At 38.2% G+C, this 25,858-nt stretch overlaps 10 protein-coding genes across 10 annotated transcripts; 4 read left to right on the forward strand and 6 right to left on the reverse strand.

Annotated features, from left to right (window-relative positions):
* Positions 1 to 236: 236 nt before the first annotated feature.
* On the reverse strand, positions 237 to 1,046 carry BDF20DRAFT_880538 (uncharacterized protein). Its single transcript, XM_053081628.1, has 3 exons — positions 915 to 1,046; positions 616 to 773; positions 237 to 523 (listed from the first exon to the last, which is right to left on the reverse strand). Exons 1-3 carry the CDS (start codon positions 991 to 993, stop codon positions 386 to 388), a joined length of 375 nt encoding a protein of 124 aa, XP_052935240.1. The 5' UTR covers positions 994 to 1,046; the 3' UTR covers positions 237 to 385.
* BDF20DRAFT_880540 (uncharacterized protein) lies at positions 1,047 to 1,684 on the forward strand. Its single transcript, XM_053081629.1, has one exon. The coding sequence runs from the start codon at positions 1,313 to 1,315 to the stop codon at positions 1,598 to 1,600; it is 288 nt and encodes a 95-aa protein (XP_052935241.1). The 5' UTR covers positions 1,047 to 1,312; the 3' UTR covers positions 1,601 to 1,684.
* BDF20DRAFT_628528 (histone acetyltransferases subunit 3-domain-containing protein) lies at positions 1,643 to 3,873 on the forward strand. Its single transcript, XM_053075909.1, has 5 exons — positions 1,643 to 1,720; positions 1,803 to 1,860; positions 1,929 to 2,964; positions 3,045 to 3,248; positions 3,367 to 3,873. The coding sequence occupies exons 1-5, from the start codon at positions 1,675 to 1,677 to the stop codon at positions 3,601 to 3,603; spliced, it is 1,581 nt and encodes a 526-aa protein (XP_052935242.1). The 5' UTR covers positions 1,643 to 1,674; the 3' UTR covers positions 3,604 to 3,873.
* Positions 3,822 to 4,741, reverse strand: BDF20DRAFT_914623 (GPI biosynthesis protein Pig-F; the record flags this gene model as incomplete). The annotated part of the gene is made up of 4 exons (XM_053084210.1): positions 3,822 to 4,044; positions 4,143 to 4,253; positions 4,337 to 4,425; positions 4,541 to 4,741. 4 exons carry the CDS (start codon positions 4,739 to 4,741, stop codon positions 3,822 to 3,824), a joined length of 624 nt encoding a protein of 207 aa, XP_052935243.1.
* Positions 4,742 to 4,930: 189 nt separating this feature from the next.
* Positions 4,931 to 8,719, forward strand: BDF20DRAFT_914624 (uncharacterized protein; the record flags this gene model as incomplete). Its single annotated transcript, XM_053084211.1, has 13 exons — positions 4,931 to 5,108; positions 5,193 to 5,778; positions 5,873 to 6,185; positions 6,253 to 6,528; positions 6,635 to 6,704; positions 6,775 to 6,835; positions 6,908 to 7,100; positions 7,160 to 7,316; positions 7,410 to 7,992; positions 8,075 to 8,165; positions 8,258 to 8,346; positions 8,414 to 8,553; positions 8,628 to 8,719. 13 exons carry the CDS (start codon positions 4,931 to 4,933, stop codon positions 8,717 to 8,719), a joined length of 2,829 nt encoding a protein of 942 aa, XP_052935244.1.
* A 50-nt stretch (positions 8,720 to 8,769) lies between these two features.
* Positions 8,770 to 10,033, reverse strand: BDF20DRAFT_945247 (WLM domain-containing protein; the record flags this gene model as incomplete). Its single annotated transcript, XM_053084839.1, has 3 exons — positions 8,770 to 9,589; positions 9,689 to 9,794; positions 9,862 to 10,033. 3 exons carry the CDS (start codon positions 10,031 to 10,033, stop codon positions 8,770 to 8,772), a joined length of 1,098 nt encoding a protein of 365 aa, XP_052935245.1.
* A 183-nt stretch (positions 10,034 to 10,216) lies between these two features.
* BDF20DRAFT_880563 (sulfate transporter family-domain-containing protein) lies at positions 10,217 to 14,343 on the forward strand. The gene is made up of 10 exons (XM_053081630.1): positions 10,217 to 10,432; positions 10,506 to 11,184; positions 11,256 to 11,315; positions 11,403 to 11,416; positions 11,531 to 11,552; positions 11,713 to 12,299; positions 12,435 to 12,566; positions 12,646 to 13,485; positions 13,564 to 13,695; positions 13,767 to 14,343. Exons 1-10 carry the CDS (start codon positions 10,300 to 10,302, stop codon positions 14,252 to 14,254), a joined length of 3,087 nt encoding a protein of 1,028 aa, XP_052935246.1. The 5' UTR covers positions 10,217 to 10,299; the 3' UTR covers positions 14,255 to 14,343.
* A 547-nt stretch (positions 14,344 to 14,890) lies between these two features.
* Positions 14,891 to 19,691, reverse strand: BDF20DRAFT_837118 (ammonium transporter AmtB-like domain-containing protein; the record flags this gene model as incomplete). The annotated part of the gene is made up of 12 exons (XM_053079014.1): positions 14,891 to 16,495; positions 17,003 to 17,040; positions 17,267 to 17,676; positions 17,762 to 17,918; positions 17,945 to 18,256; positions 18,344 to 18,448; positions 18,527 to 18,564; positions 18,647 to 18,693; positions 19,007 to 19,041; positions 19,135 to 19,384; positions 19,458 to 19,559; positions 19,617 to 19,691. The coding sequence occupies 12 exons, from the start codon at positions 19,689 to 19,691 to the stop codon at positions 14,891 to 14,893; spliced, it is 3,174 nt and encodes a 1,057-aa protein (XP_052935247.1).
* Positions 19,692 to 20,230: 539 nt separating this feature from the next.
* On the reverse strand, positions 20,231 to 23,076 carry BDF20DRAFT_880575 (uncharacterized protein). The gene is made up of 8 exons (XM_053081631.1): positions 22,954 to 23,076; positions 21,937 to 22,871; positions 21,742 to 21,856; positions 21,488 to 21,643; positions 21,245 to 21,391; positions 20,905 to 21,168; positions 20,704 to 20,843; positions 20,231 to 20,640 (listed from the first exon to the last, which is right to left on the reverse strand). Exons 2-8 carry the CDS (start codon positions 22,842 to 22,844, stop codon positions 20,343 to 20,345), a joined length of 2,028 nt encoding a protein of 675 aa, XP_052935248.1. The 5' UTR covers positions 22,845 to 22,871; positions 22,954 to 23,076; the 3' UTR covers positions 20,231 to 20,342.
* Positions 23,077 to 23,093: 17 nt separating this feature from the next.
* On the reverse strand, positions 23,094 to 25,625 carry BDF20DRAFT_822320 (glycoside hydrolase superfamily; the record flags this gene model as incomplete). The annotated part of the gene is made up of 1 exon (XM_053077683.1): positions 23,094 to 25,625. The coding sequence occupies one exon, from the start codon at positions 25,623 to 25,625 to the stop codon at positions 23,094 to 23,096; it is 2,532 nt and encodes an 843-aa protein (XP_052935249.1).
* Between the last annotated feature and the right edge of the window lie 233 nt (positions 25,626 to 25,858).

The following is a 25,858-nucleotide window of genomic DNA, read 5'->3' on the forward strand; positions in this document are numbered from 1 at the left end:
AAGAAACCAACCAAAACCAAAACAAGTAGCACTATTAGGTATAAGAATAAACTACAAATGTGTTCCTGCTGCTTGCTGTTGTAATGAGTGACGTTAAAAATCACAGCCGCTATAAAATACTCTTTCAATCCAACTGATTGTTTTATATTGCATTTGTTTATGATAGATTTATGCAGAAAAATCATTTAAGCGACACAAAACATTATGCGTGTCTTTGAACGTTACAGTATAAGTAAACAGTTCCTAAGCTAAATATCTTAACGGGTCGTTTATTCACTTCAAATAAACTTGGTATTTTAAAGAGCGTACAGTTACAAATGCTAGGGTTTAATATTACAACATACAAATAGAAACACAAAATGAAATGATTGTTTTGGCTAAGGATTTAAACTCTGGCCTTTTTTCTAGCTTCTCTTCGTTTGAGTCTCTCAAGACGTTTCGCTGACATTTTCGCTGCCAAAGCTTCTTGTCTCTCTTTCTCTTCTCTCATCTTCTTTCGCTCTAAACTGATAGCACGTTTTGCCTATAGAATTGAGTCGAATAGAGGATTAACTCAGTTATGAATACCAATGTTTCAGATACAGTACAATTCTATACATTGACTCAATAACATACATCTTTTTCAGCTTTCTTTTCGGCCTTCAGTTCTCTCTCCAAGCTTTTCGTCGCTTCTTTCTTTGCACGTTCTTTTGATCGTTGATCCCAAGTCTTTTTCAATTTTTTTGAGATTTGATTACGAACTGTAGCCGTCTTTTGAACCTTCCAATTTTTGCCTGTCATATAGTACAGAAATGTTAGCATGTACAAGTAAATCTATCATACCGGCAATCCAGGACAACAGATCGACAATGAAAAGTAGATCGATTTCCAGAAAAACTCGTCACTAAAACAGGCAAAGATTGTATACTAATTACCTGATACTCTTTTATTAATGGTATCTACTACACCACCAACGTCTGCTTTAGATGCGTTCTTTGTAACTACTGTGCTCATCTGTATAAAGGATCTGTCAAAAGAAAAGGCAAGAATTTTGCGGATCAAACTTTTTTTTTGTCTTGTTTTTCATGCTTCTCAAAATTTGTGACTCGTCTCGGAAAGCTTGATTTCTTGAACCTTTGTGTTAATCTTTCTCTTTTTTCTCTCTTTGTCACTTATCAACATATACTAACGCGGTCCCTACTGTTTACTTCTCATACCAATCCCACGCATCTGACGCTTGTTATTCTTTAATTTTGTATTATTGCTATCTGTTTTCTATTTATGTGACTGGAGTGCGTTTAAGTTTGGCAATCACTTAACGAATAACAAGTAAATGAATACGAGATCAACGCGTCGGTACAACCTGCCTAAAGCAGTTTCAATTACAACTACACATTTGATCGATGAGTATAGTAGTACCAATTTGAATGGCTCTAAGCTTCCTGTTGATTCATCCTCTGCCGTCATTCCTGGGACCCACGATCTGTTAGAAATTAAAACAGATCTGGAGGCCATTCTGCCCACTGTAGAGAATCGAATTGATCAGATGGAAAGCGACCTTACTTCTATCGAGCAGTCTCAAGTAGAAGAAACGAGTGAGATTGAAGAAGGTATAAGCTAGTACCACATACTTTAACTATGCTTAAATTATCAACTTAGCTAGTATAATGTTTACCCTCAATAGCGTCACCGGATATGACTCATTCCGCAGAAAGTAACAGTATTTCAAAAGACGAACCAGGTATAACATTCATAAACGTACACTATGGAGACATATAATGTAGCTTCTTTCTTAACATGCTGCCAACGCTCATTCTTTTCAGGTGATGATGTTTTTCATCCTTCAACTTTGCTGAACAAACCAAAATTGAGCAGGCAGGCGTAAGTTTCACTGTACAACGTTTATTGTATTAGCATGAATCTCAATTTTCCATGCAATTTTATGATAGTGCTCTGGACGCTATAAAAAAGAGGCGCAGGAGAGAGGAAGCGGAAAAGACTAATAATTCATTAAATGAAAAGCAGCAATCAGCGTCATCAAATTCTGAAAACCCAGTAACATTCGAGGAGCAGAAGGATGCAACAGATTATCTTGTCAGATTGAAGAAACTGAACGATATCGAACTTTCGCTTAAGCCTACCACTCCACCAGCATCAGCCACTGTGGAAGCATGTGAATCAACTGATTCCACTGCTAGTGAAAATATAAATGGTATGAATAATGCAAGAACTACGAATACCCGGATAAAACTGAATGATGCGCAGGCGCATAGACAACTGCAACAACTAAAACGGCTTACAAAAGAACAAGAAGATAAAGAAGATTTTGTTCGCGTGAAACCAAAAGAACAGATACCTATTACGAGCTTTTGGACTCATATGGAGCCTTACTTTCGCAACTTAACGGAAGAGGATCGTGATTATCTTAAACAAAAGACAGAAGATGAAAAATACTACCTGCTACCGCCATTAGGTATGCATTATTCTGATAGATGGGCTGAGGAAGACCAGGAACTAGGCTTAGCTTTCATGGATTCGGCAGCAACATCATTATCAATACCACGAAATGGTTTTCATAAAAATAGTACTAGTAGTAATGACAGTAGCAATAACAACAATGGGCATAACTCTGATAACAACCATAGCAATAATGAAGAGATTGAAGTAGAATTCGGCACCTTGACGGATAGGTTGATTGCTAGTTTAGTAAAAGAAAATATACTATCATCGGATGAAGAATATGAGAATGATGAAGATATAAATGATGATCTCGAAGACGAAGACGAGGAAAAAGACGACGATCCAGCTGGTGATGAACCGAAGGATACTTCAGAGTATGCTAGTGTCTTAACCACTGAAATTATAGACAAATACCAACCGTTATCCATACTGCAAATGAAAGTCGATCCTACAGCAGAAATAGTTGATTTTGAAGAAAGGTTGAAAAGAGAACTTCGCTATGCTGGGTTGTTGACAGATGACGATGTATGTTATCGAATGAATATCGAGGAAGCTGCCATTTTGAAAAACTAATAAGACATTGCAATGTTCAATTTGACGTATAGATTGATTGGAAGGCAAAAGAAGACGATGAAATATGCGCAGAACTTCGTAAACTGAGCCGCAGTTATAAAGAGCAAGTTAAAGCAAATGAGTACCGGAAGAAAAAATTACTAGAAGTAGTCGATTGCCAATTACAGTTTGAGCAGTATAGACAAGTGCTGGATACCCTAGATAACCAAGTAGAACAAGGATATCTGAAAAGATTTGTAAGTTTCTTCGTTTTTTTTTTTTTTTTTTTTTTTTTTTTTTTTTTTTTTTTTTTGTTTCTTCCACCTACGTAATTGGATGCTTTTGGCTTAATCTGTTACTTGTACTATGATTTAGCGTCCACAAAAATCGAAGAAACGCAAAGGAAATGGGCCAAAACCGACCTTATCAGAAAACACAATTTACGCTATGGAAAAACGAAAAACTTGGGTCGATGCTCTAGGTGGCATTTTCTGCGATAAAAATATGAACATGCCTCAACAATCTATTTACACTGACAATAACTCTGATAACGCTCTCGGTTTTTCAACGGAAACACGTCCGCCGCCTTCATCAACGAGCAATAATCTCTAGGTTTGATTCCCCAAATTTGTACAGTCTATACCTTCTGCCATTTGCACGACATCATTGTACATTTCACATCTATTACATACACTACATATGTAGCACAAACACATTCTTCCATCATATAATTTATATGTATTATATGTGGAAATAAGAAAAGCTCCTAGCTTTTCCTATTATTTATTCATACTTCTACAATTTTATTTATTCTTCATTCATTCGTTGATTTATTCCGTCTTCTTTTTGCCAAATAATAATTTTAACGAAGACCAAACGAAAGCTGCCAATACACCTACAGAATGGCCCACATATGTGGAAATAACACATGAGATAGGCCATGCTTGCCACTCTTTGTCCCAATCCAACGGTAGCACAATAGCGCCTATCCACGCACCCGACAATGCACAGATGGCTTGAGCATATGCATAAATTTCTGATGTCGTTGTAGGGCTAGTTTTGTTTTTGCGAGAAAAAAAAAGCAAAAAAGCAAAAGGTAATAAGCTATTGTGTGACTCAAGCTTGCATACAATCTTTCCCTGATTTTTTACCTATGTTGTAAAAAGACCTTGATCCAAACTGATTCTGTCAAAGACTCGAAACAGGGCATAATGGTAAGGATGGATAGATAAGCTGAGAATAAGAAGGTGTTGGGTATTTTTCTAATGAATCAATCAACAGGCATGTTGAGTATAATTCGTTTAAAATTAAGTTGCATTTGCTATAAGAGTGAAGAATACTATACTCAATGAGTGGTGCACCAAATAAGACTATCAAAAGATGTAAAATGCCGACTGCAGCCATTGTAACTAATATGCTACATCCTACTGTTTTCTATCGATAATAATAAACGGATAGTGATATTCGTTGTTGTGACGGGTTTTAGAAGGTTTGATTAAACCAAATGACACTGGTAAATGAATAATATTTAAATGCTATATTGTCTTACGAAAGCTTTGTTGATAGTTCCTCTGAATAAATTGGCCAAGATGATCAAGATGACATGGCCCACAAATAAAACTGGCACAGTAGCCGATAATGTTGGTACAGGATCCTTTAATAAAGAGCTAGATGGTATTTTAAAAGTAGCAACATAATTGACGCCAATCGCCAGCAGGCCTATAATAAACTCTGTGCCTATGGGATTCATTAGACTGATGTGCTGTTTGTTGGCTTTAAGAATAAAAGGAAAAGTACACGGTGGCATTATAAGCAGGCTGTCAATAAATATGCTCAGCCAATGATTTCACAGAATTTTCTGAAATAGTTCGTGTTAAAAACAGGAACAACTTTTTTTCGTGTTCTTTTCCATTATCTCCTATCAAAACCGCTCTATAGCATGTCGAAACGTGAACGTCCGAATGATTTCTTTGCTGAAGATGATGACGATTTTGATTTTTTGATCGAATCAAGCATAGCAAATGATACTGGAAAAGAAATTAACATGGTTGGATTGGATGATTATCTGAAGAATCACAAAGAGTCTACTATTTCAACAGCTCAGCCAAAAAAGACGAGTAAGAAACCGTCATAAGGGCAATAAGGGACGGGTCAGTCGTAAGTAACACCTTTGCATGATTTCTTTCTTTTCTTTTGGATAGCGTATGATTCCAAGGCTTTCGATGATCTTATTTTTGGTGACAACGAGGACTTTTTGGATACTTCAAAAATTACAACTAGTGCATTCAACGACGCCGATCCAGTTCTCGATGAGGATCGCTTGTTCAACGACTTTGATCAGTTTAATTATCCTGCGTCCCCGCCTTTATTGCATGAAAGCAATGGTTACAATAGGGAAGCTCAATCAACCAATGGTCCATCCGTTGTTGACGCTTTGGATTATATGAACATATCAGATCATGAAGAGGAGACAGATGAAGTGAAATCGCATCAACCAAGATATAAAGGCAGAGATTATACAGTAGCACCCGAAAAGGGTGCCTTCACAACTGCTATTTGCCCAACAACCGGGAAAACACTATTTTTCGCAAAAAAAACGGAAACTGAACTCAAACGGAAAATGAACGACTTGGTAAAGAGCGTCATTAGCAACAATAGCAACAACACAAAGACTTTTAGTGGTAGGCATCTTACAAAAGCAAAAAATGGCCTACTATCAGAACCGCTATGGAAGCTGAGAGAGAAGATAGAGAGCGCTAATAAGGAAGAATTGAAGCGAATTGAAGAGTAAAATCAGCCTTATGCCTTTTATAGTGCATAAAAGTGTTGAATAGTGGAGGTTGACGTTTACTTATCATCCTGTTTCGTTTATTTGTTGTAGAGAGATCAAGAGAGATAAAAGGTCTAAGAAGAAGAAGAGACTGGTCGAATTTGAAACAAATCAATTATGGGTGGATAAATACCGACCTGCGTCCTATTCAGATTTATTGGGTGATCAGCGAGTCAATCGAGATGTTCTAAAATGGCTCAAGCAGTGGGATTATTGTGTCTTCAAACGAAAACCACGACAAGAAACAGAGCGAGATAAACAATTACGACAATATAAGAATACATTTGGCACTGATTTGAAATCAAACGCGTTCAAAAAAGTAACAAAAGAAAATACAGACCCATTACTACGGCCAGAGAAGAAGGTAAAATATACAAAATATACATATTAAGGATAAATTACCACAGACTGATACGTCTCCTATGGATTAGATCTTACTCTTGTCTGGTCCACCAGGATTTGGTAAAACAACCTTAAGTCATGTACTTGCACAACAAGCCGGTTATAATGTCATCGAAGTGAATGCAAGTGACGACAGAACAGGCGAAGTAGTGAAGAGCAAGATCAGATCAGCACTAGAAATGCAAGCCATTATTCGAGAGGAGAGTTCCAAAGTAGATGGTGAAAAAATCATGAAAATGACACAAAAACCTAATTTATTAATCATTGATGAAATTGATGGTGCTAGCAGCGGTGGTGGAGCCGAGGTAAAGTGAATTGATTATAGTGAGCTTTCATGTGAAAACATGAGGGGTAGGGTATTACCGCTTTTATTTAGACTATCCATAACATTCGCTCTTTCATATATCCCAGAGTTTCATTAAACAGTTAGTAGCTTTGGCAACAGCCGATTTTGATAAAGACAAAAAGCCGCAGAAAAAAGGTAAAAGAATACTTCTGTCATGCTCAGTGTTTGACAGAGTTGCGAAACTGAATTTATCTTCAAATGATAGGAGGCAGAAAGAAAGAGCTAAAGCCTTTACTTAGGCCGATTATCTGTATCTGTAACGATCCGTAAGTTAAAACACTACGAAAATATTATACCCTTGCAGATCGTTAAGACTGAAAAAAACTTCTTTCTCACAGTTACACTCCCGTGCTACGGCCCCTACGTATGGTAGCACAGTTCGTTCAATTCAAAAAAGTGCCCATGGTGTCGTTAGCGAAACGTTTACAAGATATCTGTTATAACGAAGGCTTAGAGAGCGATCTACGGACACTAAGTTTATTATCAGAAATTACGAATGGAGATATCCGAAGCTGTTTAAACACATTACAGGTAACGTGTAAGTGTCGTATGTTTTGTACGTTTAAGCTGATACTGAATTATTAGTCCAGTTTATTCGAGGCAAAAGCACCATATTTACCAAGGATATGCTAGACAAAGCGGGTCTAGGTAAAAAAGATATGGGAATAACATTATTTGCTGTGTGGGAGGATCTGTTCAACGCACCCAACGCGCGTAAGAAGAATGCAGCGAACAAAAATGATTTTGGTATGTGTATTTATCGCTACGTCTACCATTATGGTTCATCACCCTGAATTAACACGGCTCGTCTTCGGTTGGGATTTTTATACAACCATCCAGCTACTAACAAATTTCTGGATCGATTGCTCAATCTTATAATGTTAAACGGTGAATACGACCGTCTCATGCAAGGCTGTTTCGAATCTTATCCCCTCATGCGGTACCACGATATTGCCTTCAAAAAAGTATGTCAACTAACTGAATGGCTTCACTTTTACGATCAAATCAACAACCGTACTAGCGGACAATTTGAATTCGACCTTTATAAATACCTTCCTTTTCCTATTGTCAACTTTCATCGCTTTTTTGCTGGAACAACTATGCAAGAACATCGTGTCGAGTACCCTCGTTTTGAGTATGAAACATTCGCCGCAAAAAAGTCTTATGAAAACCTCATCGAAATTTTCATGGCTGGTATCCAACCTCATAAACGGCGCTATATAAGCAAAGACATGATCGTGAATGAACTCGTGCCGCGCTTATTGCACATCATCTCACCCGATTTGAAGCCTGTAAATCAGCAACTGATCAAACCTGCAGAAAAAGCAAAATTGACAAAACTAGTTGATAAAATGATTGAATTTGGTCTGAATTTTCGACAGGAGAAAACTGAAGAAGGACAATTCGTGTATAAATTAGAGCCGTAAGTTATTGTAAGATGAGTCTTGTGCTTATATACAATTTAGAGTAAGCCCCTTCTTACCAAAAAACACGCGATTATATAGTCCGGTTGAACAATTGCTACAATTTGAATTATCCTCTCCAAAAGCTATTTTGCCAAGGCAATACGCTGTAAGGCAGATGATATCCAACGAGGTAATTTTACAGCAGCCTGACCAGATAAGTGAGATCTGATAACGGGAAAGACTGACAACAGTGATAACAACTTACTTCATTTGGCTCTCTAGATTGAAACGGAGATTCTACGTAGACGAGAGGAAGCTGCTAACGAGCGAAACAAGGGAAAAGAAAGGAAGAACCCCGCCCAGGAACAGATGTAAGTACAAAACTGACACATTTGAAAAATACAAGGTCAATTCTAACTGCAAGGATACAATATCTAGTTCGTTCACTGAGCAGTTAAAGAACAAAATCAATAAAGAGAAGCAAGTTCCGTTAGATTTTTTTGGCCGTCCGATTGTTCCGAAACAGAGTAGCAGTAGTAATCAACAAAAGGCATCAACCCATCAGTTAAAAATGCAAGGTATGAAAAAAATGCTTTTGTGACCTTAATGGATAAATGAATCAGTTATACTAAGGTTTTAAACTTTCTTACAGTTGACGAAAAAAACACACCAGTTGCATACAAGTTTCATGAAGGCTTTTCGAATGCAGTCAGAAAACCCATGACCGTAAGGATGTTCTTATAAAAAATAAGGCAACAGTTTTTGTTTCTTGAGCATTAGACGTCCATACTAAATCATCTTAAATAAACACAAGAGCAAGCTATACACGTTAGCCATTTACTCTCATTCTTCAACGTACACTGTGGGCATATCCAAACATTGTCTTCGTTGTATATAGCATCCGAAGGTATCAGCGGCAGATCGGATGTTGATGGCTTTTCCCTAAGGCACATTTCGCATACTAACACCAAAGCTTGATTCAAATAAGTACACGTCGGACAGGTCCATAGACCCTCTTCTTTCCGTGTCGTTTCTTGTACAGCAACATCAACGGTAGCTTCATCGATTGTCAAATCGATGACAATGGTTACACGACTTCGCTTAGCCGGAAGTTCGTTATCTGCCTTTGCCTTCCTCTTTCCCTCCATGTTATTAAGACGATCACAGAGACTTTCGCTGGTATTTTTTTTGACAAATGCCTGATCATTACCAGTCGACTTCCCAGACGAAGTTGCTGCAGAAACAGGCGGTACAAATTCTTGAATGCTTCCACCACACCAAATTTGGTCTTGCAAACGTTTTTCGGCCGCTGATGCTGCTGCTCGAACTGGTGGTAATATCGGATTATTGATTGATCTGATACCCCCTAATTGTACACCTCCAAATGGCAACATTAATCTTGACATTTGTAGCCTTTTTTCTGCAGCCTTCGCAATGATTTCGTTATTCAAGTAACGTGGTGCAACAACTCTTGCTGAACTTAATCGATGACCTGTGGAATAAAATCCTTCACCTCGATAACCAGAGGCTATCAAATCTTCAGTTTCCCTTTTAAGTTGATTCAGTAGTTTATAGAATTTCTCATCATGCGGGCCATGGACAATATGAGTGATTCTGTATTATTGTAACAGAAATAGAGCAAGGTGAGCGACATGATATGGAAGTGTGGAAAAATGAGCTCTTCGCAGCAAATGAAAGACGTTGAAAACTTACTCATGCAATAGGGTGGCTAAAATATCTTCGTTGTTAAGGAACTGTGATTGATCATGGGCAGGTCGCAAGCGTAACTTGATTTTCCAACCCCTGTTTATGTTGACACCTAGTATAACAGCATAAATCAACTAAAATGTCCAAACTACGATGAAACTTGAGATGGCATAACATACCTAACAGATTGGGATTAGCGGGAAAGAATTCGCAGAGATTTCTTATGGTCCAGTTATGCTGAATAAGTATTGGTTTGACTTGAGAGGCTAAACGTTTTAACAATTCTAATGCGTCATCTGATTTGGGCTTTGACTTTAAAACTTGAAAATCCTTTACAGGATCATTGACCATGAACCGAGGAGCTAGTTTGAAAAAAGAATGTCAAAGATCCGACACTTCTTTGCAGAAAAGAGGTCTGTGTTCCTCAGTTTGAAACTTTTTTACTCTCTGTGCTTCCAAACTCAGTTTGAATTTTTTTTTTTTTTTCTTTGAAATGTTTAATCATCATCATGAATCGCTTCATATCCATGAAATATTTCTTCCTCGTTTGTAAATAAAATCCCTCTTGTTTAGAAATCATCTTTCTATCTTAACAAAATATAACACGCAATAATCGAATGAGTCGACGTAACTCTACTGCAACGACCCTTGAAGAAGGGTCGGTTCCGAAAGATATAAAGGGTTCAATTGTAGGCGAGGAAGTGCCTTCTCGTTCGTATTATTCGTCCCACTTAAACTATGATACAACAGGTAATTTTGAATAATAGTCATCCACTCACTTTCTGTCGGCAGATTACTAAGCCTACATACCAATGGACAACAGAAGGAGAGCCAAGATATTCTGCTTCAAATGAATCAATTCGAGCGCACTCACTAGCATTAGGTGATAAATACATGCAGACAACGAGCCCAACATCATCCCCATCGTCTTCAGTTAAAAACGTGCAACGCACGAATTTTAAGAAGGCAACGCCTTCCACTTTTGACGAACAATCTACTACGCACTCTGTTTTATCTCATTTGCTACAAAAGGACGACCATAAAAAGAAGAAAGACAGTAGCAGTGAACGAGAACCTTTATTGAGGAAAAGGAAATCAAAAGATTATCAATCAAATGCTGTTGCCCATGAGCAGCAGGATTCTGACGACGCTGATAGCAATTCGACGATAGCGGAAGACGAGAATGGAGAAGATGAGGGCACCATGCCATATCAATCACAGCCCAATGAAAACCCTGAACAGCATTACCGTCAAACTCATCAATTAAATAAGTATAGGTCAAGTCAGAAAAGACGACGCGGTATCTGGGAACAGCTTAGGAAAAACCCTAAACAATTTATGCATACATGTTTGACACAACCTATACAATATATACCAGCTGTCATTCTGGGCTTACTACTGAATTTATTAGATGCCATCTCGTACGGTATGATTACTTTTCCTTTGAATAATCCAATTTTTGCATCGTTTGGTCCAGATGGTATATCTATGTTTTTTGTTAGGTATGTACAATCGTATAGGTTATATTTTATGCGAATCATGGAGTAAAACTATTTCTATCTTCATGCAATAGCTGTATTATATCACAAATTGTATATTCAACCGGAAGTGTATTTGACGGTGGCAATGGCAGGTAAAGAAGTGATAAAAATGCGGTGTCATTTAAACAAGCTATGACTAAAACTTTGAGAATGATGATGTTAATTCTGTGATATTGTAGTATGATGATTGAAGGTAAAAAACTCAAACTAGTTACAGATCGAGTTTCATCAGGTTTTTTTTATATATGTATATTGCGAAACTAACAATTACGGAATCTATTCAAAATCCTACGTATGACCGATAAAGTGGTCCCGTTTCTACATCTCATGTAAGTGGCCATTTTTTTATATATGGCTATGTCGAAAGTTCCTGCTGTTAAATAGTCTTTTTATCCTCTGGTCTTTTCTTTATATGTGCACTCTTTAACAATTCATGCTTATCCCATATTACGTAAATGTCAACACTCAAATTGCTGGAACCGACAATAGGGCAGAGAAAATCATATCTGTAGCAGGACAGAATAATCCTGCTGTGGTTATTCCATCTACAATGGTTGCGTTTGCACTCAGTAGTATAATGACCGGATTGGCCTTTTTTCTATTAGGTGCCCTCAAATTAGGCTCTCTTATTGGTTTCTTTCCTCGACACATTCTCATTGGTACCATTGGTGGTGTAGGCTGGTTCCTTGTTGCCACTGGTATTGAAGTTTCTGGTCGTTTAGATGAAAACCTTGTATACACCATCCCTATGTTTAAGAAGCTATTCCTGAACCCACATGTCTTTTCCTTATGGTTTTCCGCTTTGGCTGTCGCACTTCTTTTACGTTTGATACAGCATCGAATTTCCAGCCCGTTAGTAGTGCCCACTTTTTTTATGGCATTACCAGTTGCTTTTTATGTGATTGTCTTTGCATTGGGATTGGATGTGAGTAAAGTAAGAGATGATGGTTGGATTTTTCCCTTGGTAGAAAGCGACACACCTTTCTGGCATTTTTATACACTGTATGATTTTCGATTAGTCGATTGGCGTGCTGTGGCAGAAACAATTCCTGCAATGCTCGCATTGACCTTTTTTGGTAAGACCATTTTTTTTGTGTTTGATCTAGCAATAATGTCAACAACAACAGCAGCAAGGAAATCGCCACTCTCTTTACATGTAAAATGTCAAAAGAACTGTTTCAACTGACAACGACGTCTTTTTTTCCCTCTAGGTGTTCTTCATGTGCCAATTAATGTGCCTGCATTAGGCGTATCAACGAACAAGGATGATGTAAACGTCAATCGTGAGTTAGTTGCTCACGGGATTTCTAATGCCGTATCTGGTTTATTAGGCTCAGTTCAAAGTAAGCGAAAAAGCCTTGACGTTTCATAGTCTGAAATACTAGTAGTACGGAGTTATTTCTTATCATCAATCTTGCTTAGATTACCTTGTCTATACCAATTCTTTGCTATTCATTCGATCTGGCGGTGATAGTAGAGTTGCTGGCTTCATGTTAGCAGGCGCTACTGCTATATTGTGGATAATTGGACCATGGATTGTCGGATATATACCCGTTATGGTTGTAGGCAGTCTGATTTTTCATCTCGGTCTCGATCTCCTCAAAGAAGCTCTCATCGATACCTGGAATGCTGTTCACTATTTGGAGTACATCACTATTTGTGTCATCATTGTTTGTATGGCCACATTAGGCTTTGTAGAAGGTATCGTGGTAGGCATCATTATGGCATGTATCTTTTTCGTCGTCCAAAATTCTTGTCATAGCCAAGTCATTCGCGGTATCTATACGGGTCAATACATGCGTTCTACTGTACGTCGGCTCTATCGTCAAGAACGGTTTTTAGAGCGTGTAGGTGGACAAATTCAGATTGTTAAGCTTCAAGGCTATTTATTTTTTGGCACCATTGACCAAGTCGAAAGAGCTATTCGTGGCATGCTAGATGAGCATGTATGGGGCCTTCATCCAATTCGATTCCTGATTTTGGATTTACAGCTGGTGCAGGGACTGGATTTTAGTGCAGCAGAAGCGTTTGTTCGTATTCGACGACTATTGCGTGGTCGGCAGGTGTATATGATTATGTGTAATGTAGAGCCTCGTTCGGAAGAGGAGAAAGCATTAGTGAAAGCTGGCGTACTGCTTAATCATTGTGAGGAACAAGACGAAGGAGATTTGAAACGTTTTGAGGGTATGAATGATGCGATAGAATGGTGTGAAAATGTGCTTTTGGCAACCTATTTTGAACATAAGCCCAAAAATTTGCAAAGTGAGTTATTAAGTGCTTTTTTTAATGCTTAAAGGATGCAAGACCACCCTTTCTCAACCGAAACTCTTTGATTCTTAGTATTCAACTCAGTGCCACCATCAAGAGTTCCTATGACTACAAAGCCCTCTTATTCCTATTCTCAACATTTAGCTCACTCAGGCTCACCGCGCTATGATAGTATTACAAACGCTATATGTCAAGTTTTTGATGGTATGTAATTTTACAAAATTAATATTCTGATTCAGTGATAATTGATAATTTTCCTTTGTGCTGCAATTTAGAATCTCATGCCCCCGTTGTTCATAAGAATACTGTCCAGCCTACACTTATTCTTGTGCAAGCCTTCGGCGAGATTGATAAAGGCAAGACACCCATTGATTTCTTCCATAAACTTAGTCAGTACTTTGAACGTGGTACATGCGAAAAAGGCTACTTATACCGTGAAGGCGACCCTTGCGACTATCTTCTAATTTTGGAGCAGGGTTGTTTGCGTAGCTTAATGTATGTGGCGAATGAAGAAGTTACAGTAGAAATCATCCTTCCTGGTGCTGTCGTGGGAGAAATTGGTATTTTCAGCGCAGGTAGCTCACGACGCGGTCGTAGTTTGATGGCAGATACCCACTCAGTCTATTGGAAACTGACCCGTGATGCATTCGACAGGATGTGCCAAGAGGATCCCAAGATGGCCAACCAATTTATACTTTTGGCCATGTATTTCACATCGGAAAGATTGGACACCATAACAAAATATGCATTCCATTTGCATTAATTCCCTTTTAAATGTAATAGTATTTCATACAACTAATCAATTTGTAATAGTATTCAATAAAAACAACTCTTTAAGACAATGGTCTTACCTACTTTGTTATTATATAGAAGTCAATATGCTGAGCCCAATAAGATACTAAAATGGTAGTAACAGCAAAAAAATGAAAACCTGCATATATTGAACCATTTGATGACTTGAATTAAATGTAGGCATTACTAAACAAACTTGGCTCGTTTCTGCATCACAGTCATATAATCGTTTATTTCGTTGATTATGTGTACTAGCTATGACTTATGTCTATGTACTAGATTACTCTAGTTCTGTTCAATCCGACATAATTTAAAAGTGATGTTCGCTATATTAGATATAAGTCCACATCAAGTAGATCGCTTAATAGCGACTTGTTTGCTTAACACAATATTCGTCAACCAGTTAAGGCTTTTATGGACTTACCCAAACGGCGCTGATTAGAGTGATAGATGGACCAATTTTTTGAAACTATATTGATATTATAGTTTATTCATTTGGAAGCAACATCTAAGTACTACTGTTTTTCCTCATATATTCTATTATTTTATTTGTTTTTCGAGGCAGCTTTGTTCGCTTTTATGTAGAACTGTGTTGTATGTCATCGAGTTACTCAGGGCAATATTTTTCAGTACGGTTTATTCTCCATTCATCGGCTGCACGGACGAAAGGGCGTAAATGATTAGAGCTTTGGTCTGTACTAACTGAAGGATGTGGTCGCTTTTGCTCTGGAAAAGTGCTTTTACCATTGATGCTACGAGAATCTTCGAAGTACTTCTGTTGATGTTGTTGACGAGTTATTGTTTGATAGTACAGAGGATACTGTTCGTCTTTCACTTTCGATCTCTTGTCCTGGTTCATTTGATCTTTGTTTAATGGTTGCTTTTCTCTCGCCCGTTCAGTAAGCTGTCGGTTGGAAATGAGTTGGTCATTGTAGGCGTTACGCATAATACCCTTCATCTTTTCTTCATGCGCAAACTCAATTTCATCTATGCCACGTTGACGATTTGGGTTTCGCAAAATTTCATCGCGTTTAACTAACTTCATCGGCGACCTAGGAGCTAATTTGAAGGTAGGTGAAAGGGGACTTTGCAAATTCATTGGATCTTCAATGGTTCCTCCAGCACAAGTGAAAACAACTGATTTTTCTCCAATCTCTTTGTTCTGTTCTGCCATTTCTTCTTCATCATCAGTTAAACTTTTCTTTTTTCTACCAGTATCAATTTCAAAAGTGTTGTTACCACCGTACAAAAGTTTGTCCTGTTTACTTGTCAGTTGCTCATTGATAATCACGGCTTCTTCATTGATGGTAACATTCTTCTTTTTCATGCTTACGTTATTGTGAGGAAAGATATTACTCCGTCTATTTGTAAAGGAACCCTGTTGGCTTCTCATCCTTTTATCGCCGTAATTATTACCACTATCAATTGTTGGCAAGCTGTTCTTTTTCCCTTTTTGATGGTACAGTTTTATCCTTGACTGTTGTTCACGCGTGAGTTGAAGCTTCACGGAATCAAATGCCTTTTCGTCATTGTCTGTTTCGCAGAAAGATGACGGTAAGGTTTTATTATCAAACAAAGTGGCAAGCCAACGTTGAAGGCTGGCTAGACTAGCCGACCGCGCATGAGACACACGGTTGGTATCAGTGTTTTTGATATGATTGCTATTATCATAACTGCCGGTAATAGCAACGTTGCCATTAATACGGTAAGGCTCAACCATAAGTTGGTCACGAAAAGTCCTATCATAGGACTCACTAAGACATTGACCAAATGTTGGCACTGGAACTTGGTTACGTTCTACTGTGGAAAAAGAGAGATCTGAAGTTTGCACATTCTGTTTATAAACTCTTCTGCCGTATTTATAGAGTCGATAAAGGAAGCAAGATAAGAAAATTAGTATCACTAGGGCACCAGCAATGCCAAATCCAAGCAATAAAGGGTAGTTTTTTGTAATTCTCTCCTCCCAAGAATCATCAAAGTCTGAATTAGGGTAAGGAGTAACATTAGAGGTTGGGATAGGTGACTCGGATTCGCTAGTGACAGTTGCATATACCAAATCAATCGATGTAGTTGTCAACGTTGGATATACCGTTTCAGTTGTATATGTGGCGTCTAATTTAACCATTCGAAGTTCTGCTTCTGTTAGTGAAGATATAATTTTGTAACGAAATGTTGAGGTATTGTTATCTGCGAGCAAACTTATGCTGTACACCTGATATGACGAATTGTAATATAGTATAAGGATGAGCTAAATTTTGAATGAATGGACGCAAATGATATCTATGAAATTTAGTCACTTCGGGTTGTATGCCGAAACAAACCCTGTTGAAAAAGTAATAAAAAATGGGGTGGGAATGAAAGAAGAGATGTAGAGTTTCGACTGAACAAAGATATGTATTAGATTATTATACGGAAGATTTTGTATAGTTTTGATCATAGTTCGATAGTCAGAATTTTAAGTTATACTTGAGGAATATCGTGAGCGATTGAAAGAAATGCCCTACCTAATCAAACGGCTCCGTCCTTAAAATTGATATGGAACGCAAAGTTTGAAAGTATCAGTGTTAATACAAGAGCCCAGGCTGTTATTCATACGTTAAAAATAACAAAGCATAGGCCCTCATGTCAGAATTTATGGATTTTTCCTTTGTTGTATCCTAATAGATATAGATTCGCGTTTTATTGTACATTTACTTGTGACAGAAATATATAAAGTTACTTTAACTGAATCTTTACTTTCGGAAAAGGAACGACAATCTGTAAATTCCTAATTGATTTTTGTAGAAAAAAAAAAAAAAAAAAGAAATGCGCCAGGAACGAAAACTGCTTTCTCCATTACAAAAGATCGGAAATTTTCTTCTACGTCAAAGAGAAAATTCACTACTGTCACTTGTGCTGTAAATAAGTGCTGAAATCTGCTTCATGGCTGTAGAATGTTCATCATTTCTGGAGTCGTTTTGCTGTTGCCCTTCTTCAAACTTACTGGTTTCTTTTTTGAAAATGTCGACACCCGTACAACCTTTGGCTAATTTGTAAACAGAAGAGGTGCCGAAGCCCTCAGAATTAACTTTGAGTTCAGAAATATGCTCTTTTTGCAGACCAGGGACACCTTCTTCGGCGGTAGGATTATTCAACCCGAGCATCCCATTAAGTGTGTTTGATTGTCCCTTTTCAAGCCCAGTATCACTGTTATGGTTGCTCATTTGCGAGTTGCTATTGTTAATGCCATAACTGTTGTCTGAAGACGAATTATGAATACTTCGGCCATCCCACGCTATATAACCGTAAGCCCGTTCACCCATCTCAGCCCAGTCCGTTCCAACTATTTCATCTTCATCAGCTAACCGTAGGTACAGGTGAGGAATCTTATTGATTATTAAGAGAATGAGGTACCTTGAATTTTTTTGTTTCGATTAAAGTAGGATTAGCCTACAATTTAATACGTGCGTCCTCAGATTTTTACAGCCACAATACTTACGTTACCACAAAAGACCAACTGGAGACAACAGCTATCCCCGCTAGCTGTATAGGCATCTGTATCCAATTGCCATCCAACCAGCCGCCCAGAGGAATTTCGGACAAGGGTGTATTTTCAGGATAGCCCAAAGCAATAATGTCTCTTTGCGCAAACACACCTGTTAGTACTAGACCGGTTAGACACCAAATACATCAAGGCAATCATCAATGCGCATTTTATGCTTGTAATGGATAGCTACGTAACAGACGATAGATCCCACAACACCAAATGCTAAGGAACTCGAAGGAGAAACAAAGCCTGAGCCAGGTGTTATAGTCGCAAGCCCAGCTACTGCCCCTGTGCAAAGACCGATAATGCTCCATTTTCGAGTATGACTGTATTCCAGAAGAACCCAGAGAAGAGCAGCTGTACAAGACGAAAAGTGTGTGCATACGAGGGAATTAACACTTCGTGCATTTGCAGCCAATGCACTACCTGCATTAAATGCAAACCAACCTATTAAAAGAAATTAGTTACGTTCAAAATAAAAGAGAAAATATCGACTAGCAATCTAAACGAAAGAATGATTTCCAAATCTATTACCAAACCACAATAATGCTAATCCGAGGAAAACAAAAGATACATTATGAGGTATGTTCGAATTTTCATGGTAATCACGTCTCTTCCCTAGAACCATGGCATACGCAACTTTAATATGTAACAAAATGGATCAGTACCAAATAATGCAAAGAATAAACTATTCGTTAGAAGCCTCCGATCATGTACCTGCTGCTAAACCACTTGAAATATGTACAGGAATCCCGCTATACACATGTATATACGTACATTTTAGTGTGGTGCCCTTTTAATACCTCTAACAATAATAAGAACTGTAATCTAACTCACCCAGCATAATCCATAATGCCCATTTTATAAAGCCAGCCATTGCTAGACTAGAATACGGGAAAGAAGCGCAATTTAAGTGTACTATTTAGAGCTTCGGATATCTGTTTAGTGATAATGTTACCCAAACCCAGCAAGTTATGACATCTATGACAAGCTTCAGTTTTAGACATACATTTCGATAATATCTCATATGTTTGTGAATGATATGAACTGTTAAACTTTAACAATATACTACCATAAACTAAGGTTGTCCAAACAAAAATGAAAACGATTGCTGGGCCAAGCTAAAGTAATGAAATGGCAGATCAACATTAAAAATAGTGCAAAAATTGAAGACGATAATAGCTATGATTTACTTACAGACATACGCTCAGCAGCTGAACCAAAAGCTAATGCTGCAAAATATCAGTGTATTTCATGAACATCAATTAGCGTATATAAGTTGATATGATATATGCTGAAAACTCAATAAACTTCTATTAATTTACCTGGTGTTATACAGGCAAACATAGCTTGAAAGATCATAAATGCGGACGCTGGAATAGTTTGCCCATCAAAGGCTGGCTTTGAGCCCACGCCACGCAACAAAAAGTGAGCTATTGTCGAGAACTTTTCTGTGAGTAAACTTCGCCAAGGTAGGATTCCAATAACCTGTAACATATAGTAATCAATACCAGAATCTCCCATGAAACTATTGCCAGTCTTTGAGAAAATCAATGAGTAACCCACCAGATACCACTATAACAGTGTTCAATCATATTGTTATTAGTCTTTCATCGCTGGACCTAATTCTGGACAAACACATCGATACCTGAAGAGAGACAATGGCTACTGATAAGATGGTTAAATACATCAGGGATAAAGCATTTTTTGCACGAGCAAGGCCCGCATAGAAAAAGCCTAAAGCTGGTGACTAGAATATAAAAAAAGGTCAGGATTTATCGTTCAACCACGCCAACAGTATACATACCATAAGAAAGACCAAACAAGCGCATACTATCACCCACGCTGTATCACCATTACTGGTCGTATAAGAACTACTCATGGTAGAGCTACGCTTCAATATCAAATTCGTATTAGACAAGAATCTAGAAATGCAATCTTGGATCGCTTTAAATTGTTAATAAATGTGTAGGATAAAATGATATCAAAAGAATTGCTTGATAGCAGGTAGCAAAGATTAATGGGAAAAAGCTGTATAGTTTCGTCCATCACCATAATATCTATTCATATAAAAGCTGAATCATATAATTAAAGAGTCTTTTTCCATTATAGGTGATATTGATAATGCAAAGTGGATGCAAACAGATAGGAAGCTTTTCGGCCGAAATTGCATTTACCACCCTACTATCATGTCAATTAAATTACTTACTGCTTCTTCTTTTATTTTATACTATACTATTATTGTTTGAAGACAGTATCAGTTTGGCTAGAGTAGGGCAATTCGCTATTCGATCTTGCTATGATAAAAATTAAGCGAAATACTATGTTTCACGGCTCATCATAGCTTGAAAATTATTAATCTTCCCATGCCAACATTGACCCCTTTCTGATTAATTACAGCTATGCAGTACAACGACGATGTGAGGTTGAAATAAGACTTAACCCTGTCTTTCTCTTTATAAGCTAGTATCCCACATCACAAGCTAAAGCTATCAAACGCAATTTTCAGTTTATAAACGTAAATGATAATTTATTATCGCTTTGCTGATGGAGTATCGATTTGATATTCATGTGGTATATCTTCGTTATGTTCTATAGCTTTTTGGGCTATAAAGCCCATAAAACGATTTCCATAAACTGATGGTTTTACTGCAGATATGGCATTTTTGTCCTGTGTAATAGATTTAAAAAAGTGTTCTGACTTTTTCTTTAAATCGTAGGGAGTTAATATATCAATGATACCCATATAATACAGAGTAGGAAAAGGCTTATTTCTCTCATCTGTAGCTTGAAAACCACCGTCGTCGGAATAAAATACACAGTTACGGCGCCTAAAGTAATGGCAGATCAGCGCATACTCTTGGAGTGAATCAAATGTCTTAATATTTACTTACTCGTCAAAGGGAGTGTCTGGTAATTCTGATGCATTAAGTCGATCAGGGTTTGCTTCCATTATTACTTTACGATACACCATAGCTCTACTCTCTCGACGTTTCATCATGGACGCACGGCGCTCTGCTAGTCTTGTATCAGGCTGTATATTTATGTCAGTTAGGACAATATCAAGTCGAACGTGGGCTTTCTGATATACTTACTTGAAATGTTTGTAAGGTTGAGTTTCGAACATTGTCTTTATTACCACGAATGATATCATGTATACCGATCATCAGACTGTAATCCATAATGTTCATTCTAACCAGGAGTTTAACGTCCCGTAATAGTTGTGTGATAAACAACTTGCGTTTTTGTGGACCTAATTTCAATTTCATGCCGCGTTTCTCCCAGTTGAGGTCTTTCATTACAGCATAAGGATTTTTTTGGATTTCTTCTTCTAGTAAAAATCTGCCAATGGTCGATCCCTTTTTTCCCAAAAAGAAAATGATTTGCTGTTATTGATATGCTTCTCTCACGAGATAATTTTGATTGTAAGTATACCTTCAAATCATATGTTTCATGAATATCATTATTGGGGGGCAATACATTCCCCATGACAACGAAGTGGATTTTGCGTCCATGAGGAAGTTTGACTCGATGAAGACCATAATATCGACAGAGAAGAGTATCTGGATTCGAGTATACGTGCTATATATAGAGAATATATCTATTATTAGTAAGAAGTTGCACTAGATAAATCAAAATGGAAAAGAGATTCGTTTGACGAATGAAACGGCATCTTACATCATAATAATCTCTAAGAATATCCCTCATAAACTTATGCTCGGTATGGTGAATCGTTTTGATGATGAATCTAAAATCTCGAGAATAATAAAAGAAACTACCGCTTTTCCCAGCTGATGCCAATTCTGATAGGATATATTTACTCGTCAGTGAAATCTAAATTTAACATTTACAGTTACGTTATGAAGATATTAACCAGCCGTTAATTTAAACTTGCAACCGAATTGGGAAAAGGCTAATTTAGCATACGTTACCAAGTAATCGGCTGGATCAATACCAAATCTTTCACGTAAAGCACGAAAAACCCAAGGTGCATAATCTTTGAATTTAAAATCGTACTTGGCACCTGGTGTTAATTCATCACCCGTACTAATACATAATAATGATTGTTAGTATGGTAAATGATAATCAACGTAAGTAGATGACTTTAAAAAATGCATAAATTTTACACATCAAATGCAAGTTTATGAGCAGCTGCAAAATCTGTATCAACCAAAGGACGATCTGGCTTTGCTGATACTCTTCCGACCGCAATACGAATACCGGTAAGCATGTTATACATAAGAATATAATTTTGATGACCTTCAGATATACGAGTACCCATGAGGACACGATCATCGTCATCGTCTTCAAGTAACGGCTTACGACGAGATAAACGTTTAAAAGCCTTTTGTCGAGCCGATAATTCTTTCGCAAAATCTTCTCGAATTTCAGGCATGCCTTCTTCCATACGTTGAGGTAAACCTATGGCTGTATGGTTTCGAATAAAAGTATGTCTATTGTTTTTACGATGCTGTTGGTGAGAGGTGGATGACGAGGTAGATGAGAATGATGCTGCTGTAGGAGATGCTGCTGCCGTTGCTATTGTTGCTGATGGATTTCTTCGGTTTCTGAAAGAAGATGCAGTAGCTAAATGAAAGCTGGTAGAGTGGCCCTTGGAAGGACCTGCAGGTGCTGTATAAGACGTCGTAAATGGAGGTGGGGTTTCAAGCTCGGCTAAACTCGATTCGGTCATAATACTACTGCTGCTTTGATTGCTAAATGACAGTGGTAAAGTTTCCTGGCTGCCATTCTTAGTATTATGGTAATCACGCTGAAGGTTGGTACTAGTAGGAATAGATGATGTTATGTTATGGTCGAAGGTATTTATGGAAGGGATATTACTTCTGGTAACAGGGTATTCTTGATTAATGGAAGTAGTGGATATGGTATGGCTGGCTGATATAGTCGACCGAGGTTTTTCATTAGAAGCAGAAGTCAATGGAACCTGTGCATTTCGGTCGGAATAATTCTCTAAAGGGTCTGTCGGCTTGTATGTGAAATAAGATAGTGGGAGTTGCTCGGCTGCAAGAGCCATTGCGTTATACTTTCGATATTATTTATTCTATTGAAAACGTGCGACAATGAGCAAGCGATAAAAGAGGATATTGCATAAATAGCCAGAGAGGCGAAAAAGAAATACAAACCAACAAGACAAAGAAAATATATGAATAAAAGAAAGGAGAAAGATAAGGAAAGCAGGAGAGAGGCTATATTTGTTATTTTACTACTTTCAAAAAAACTTACTGCCGTAGATGTACACGTGCGGTTTGAACAAAGAGAGAAACTATTTCTTTGCACCAAGCTGGTAGCTTCTCCATTTCTGGTAGCCTGTACGACCATAAAACTCGGTTAACTCAACCCAATCAACATAAGACATTCGTACACCACGCTCGTGGAGTATTTGATTAGCATAAGCGACGAGTCCAAGCCCAATACCTCTTCCTCGTTGTTCGGTCGCCACGCCTACACAAGCCAAACCACCACTGTCTTTGCCAAACAAGCTCTCGTCTGTCCATACGAGGTCCGTGCGAGACCGATGTGAGCCCTGCGTTGTAAATAAGACTAGGCTACCCAACAATTTTCCTTCGCTTGAACCCTCTTTTGCCACGATCAAGTCTTGATAATCCCCTAAATCGGCATGATGCTGATACGTTGATGCCCAGCAAGGAAAATCGGTTTTTTGGAGATCGATTATTTCTTGAGCCTGCTCTTGAGTAGTGATAGGGCCGATCCAAATACCTTCTTTCTTCATACGTTCCCGGATAACTCCAGGTACTGTATAGTCACTTAAATCACCTTTCAAATCCCACACTACACCAAGCATATCATATCCACGATGTTGGAAGAATTCTTGTGCTTCCTTACCCATTCTATCATCGTTGGGAACACCACAGAAAAAGCGAGGATACGTTGCGCCGAGCATTATCTGTTGTGTATTTCGTTCTTGTGAAAACGCTTCTAAACATCGATCGTGTAATCGACTGCCAATACCATTTCTTCTGTAGTTGGGATGTACCACCAATAAGGCGAGTTGTCCTTGTGAATCAATAGTTTGTGTCGCTGCAAACCCAATCATTTGCTGTTCATCATCGTTGTCTTTGAATACTGCAAAGTGGCGTGGATTTTGCATCCTAGCGAGAATCAAGTTGAATTTTTCAAATGACAGTGGCCAGTTTTCTTTATAAACGCTGTTCCATAGTGAATAAGCTTTCTCGAGCTCCATTTCTGTAGACTTAAAATCAGCGACTGTAACAGTAATAGGTTCATTTTTAGCATTTAAAGGAAAAAGGGTTACAGGAAGTTTACTTCCATTTTTAATTTCACCAAAAATCAACCGAATACTGGCTTCATGAGCGGGTGGTGTATATTCATACGTGACAGCGTACGTTCCAACATGGTTAGAAAAAGCCATCAAATCATACGGATTAATGACAGCAACAACGATCAAGTTTTCAGTATATTTCGAGATGAGCTGCACCATGTTGCTTTGAAAAGGGTGTAAGTTAGCATTCGCTGTGCCAATAATCACCATATCTGCCTCAGTGATTTGATTTTTTGACAAAACAGTGTTTTCGTTGAATATAATATATTCAGTATTTTTATGCCGACGCAGAATGGAGTCGTACATGGAGTTGAACGGTTCAGGTTCGGAATCGATGGCCAATGTCAAAGGAACATGCGCCCCTAGAAAAAGTATCCTTTGTTCGTCGTCCAACTGAAGAGGAAGCAAGTTGGACTTATCGCACACAATGGTAGGAACGGCATTGTAAAGTTTTTCACTCAACTTCGTGTGAGCTTCGCAACCAACGATTCCAAGATCCTGCTTTTGCAATGACGTTTCCCACGTCAAAAACCTGCTTTTTAATTGCGATACACGGTCGAGAGAGGCTCTCAAACTCTCTTCTGACAATTGACCTGCTTCAATGGCTTCATGAACAAGTTGAAAGGCGTTTTTTTGGAAGCTGTAGGTATGAGATAACATGCTTATATCGTTGCCGGCTTGCAATGCCATGACGGCACCTCGAGCGGAACCTACCGACTCTTTCACAGCATCCATCTCTAAACAGTCAGTAATGATCACTCCTTCGTATTGGTACTTTTGACGCAGCAGATCGGTCACCACCTCACGAGCAATGCTTGCAGGCTGCTTTACTTGTTGTATAATCTTAGGCAAAGAAATATGACCTACCATAACAGAAGTAGGATGAGACTCTCGAATGGCTTCCAAAAATGGAATGAGTTCCAAAGACTCTAGTTGTTTCACGTCTTTGTCAATGACAGGAATTCCTAAATGAGAATCGGTGGCCGTGTCACCATGACCTGGGATATGTTTGATACTGGTAGCAACACGATTTGCTTGATAAGCAGTGATTTGTGCTCTTCCTAGTCTTGACACCATGGATGGATTTTCACCAAAGGATCGGACGCCAATGACAGGATTGAGGGGATTGCTATTGACATCCATTACGGGTGCTAAATTCCAATTAATGCCCAATGCCAGCAATTCCTTTGCTGTGGCAGCAGCTACTTCACTGGCGGAAATTTCATCATCAGTAGCACCCAGCGCCATACTTCCGGGTAAATAAGTTCCGCTTGTGCCTAATCGACGCACAACACCATTTTCCTGATCCACAGCTATCAATAAGGGACGTATATGACCAGCTTCTTTTGCAGCTTGCTGAAGCTTGTATGTCAGCTGTTGGGTTTGTTCTGGTGTTTCAATATTACGAGAGAACAAAATGACAGAACCGAGATTGTGATTTCGAATGAGGTCAAGTATTTCTTCGGTGGGTTCTGTTCCGTGGAACCCACACATAAAAAGTTGACCTATATCATGATGTAAGCTTGGTGTAATGGTCATCTTTGTTTCTGTTTGCAGAAGAATAAAATGTGGAAAGAAGAGAAAGACAGATCGATACGGTGCGATGAAAATAAAGGGTGCAGTTTCATTGTTGTACAATAATGAGCCTGGGGAAGAAAGGGTTCAAAACTAAATCTTAATATTCAACGTCCCTACAGCTTTATTTGAAATAATACTGTTGCTCGAGC

Source organism: Mycotypha africana, assembly GCF_025528875.1.
Source record: "Mycotypha africana strain NRRL 2978 chromosome Unknown BDF20scaffold_7, whole genome shotgun sequence".
Taxonomy (NCBI): domain Eukaryota; kingdom Fungi; phylum Mucoromycota; class Mucoromycetes; order Mucorales; family Mycotyphaceae; genus Mycotypha; species Mycotypha africana.

What these genes read in the sequence shown, in the direction of transcription:
- BDF20DRAFT_880538 (XM_053081628.1), bottom strand. Translation starts at nt 993, where the DNA reads ATGAGCACAGTAGTTACAAAGAACGCATCTAAAGCAGACGTTGGTGGT. An exon ending in CATTAATAAAAGAGTATCAG is followed by an intron (nt 774 to 914) that starts GTAATTAGTATA and finishes ACTATATGACAG; the next exon opens with GCAAAAATTGGAAGGTTCAA. An exon ending in AAAAGAAAGCTGAAAAAGAT is followed by an intron (nt 524 to 615) that starts GTATGTTATTGA and finishes TCAATTCTATAG; the next exon opens with GCAAAACGTGCTATCAGTTT.
- BDF20DRAFT_880540 (XM_053081629.1), top strand. Translation starts at nt 1,313, where the DNA reads ATGAATACGAGATCAACGCGTCGGTACAACCTGCCTAAAGCAGTTTCA.
- BDF20DRAFT_628528 (XM_053075909.1), top strand. Translation starts at nt 1,675, where the DNA reads ATGACTCATTCCGCAGAAAGTAACAGTATTTCAAAAGACGAACCAG. An exon ending in TATTTCAAAAGACGAACCAG is followed by an intron (nt 1,721 to 1,802) that starts GTATAACATTCA and finishes CATTCTTTTCAG; the next exon opens with GTGATGATGTTTTTCATCCT. An exon ending in GGTTGTTGACAGATGACGAT is followed by an intron (nt 2,965 to 3,044) that starts GTATGTTATCGA and finishes TTTGACGTATAG; the next exon opens with ATTGATTGGAAGGCAAAAGA.
- BDF20DRAFT_880563 (XM_053081630.1), top strand. Translation starts at nt 10,300, where the DNA reads ATGAGTCGACGTAACTCTACTGCAACGACCCTTGAAGAAGGGTCGGTT. An exon ending in GTCCCGTTTCTACATCTCAT is followed by an intron (nt 11,553 to 11,712) that starts GTAAGTGGCCAT and finishes AACCGACAATAG; the next exon opens with GGCAGAGAAAATCATATCTG. An exon ending in TAAGCCCAAAAATTTGCAAA is followed by an intron (nt 13,486 to 13,563) that starts GTGAGTTATTAA and finishes TTTGATTCTTAG; the next exon opens with TATTCAACTCAGTGCCACCA.
- BDF20DRAFT_880575 (XM_053081631.1), bottom strand. Translation starts at nt 22,844, where the DNA reads ATGGCTCTTGCAGCCGAGCAACTCCCACTATCTTATTTCACATACAAG. An exon ending in TTGATCCAGCCGATTACTTG is followed by an intron (nt 21,644 to 21,741) that starts GTAACGTATGCT and finishes TGTTAAATTTAG; the next exon opens with ATTTCACTGACGAGTAAATA. An exon ending in CCAGACACTCCCTTTGACGA is followed by an intron (nt 20,641 to 20,703) that starts GTAAGTAAATAT and finishes CCATTACTTTAG; the next exon opens with GCGCCGTAACTGTGTATTTT.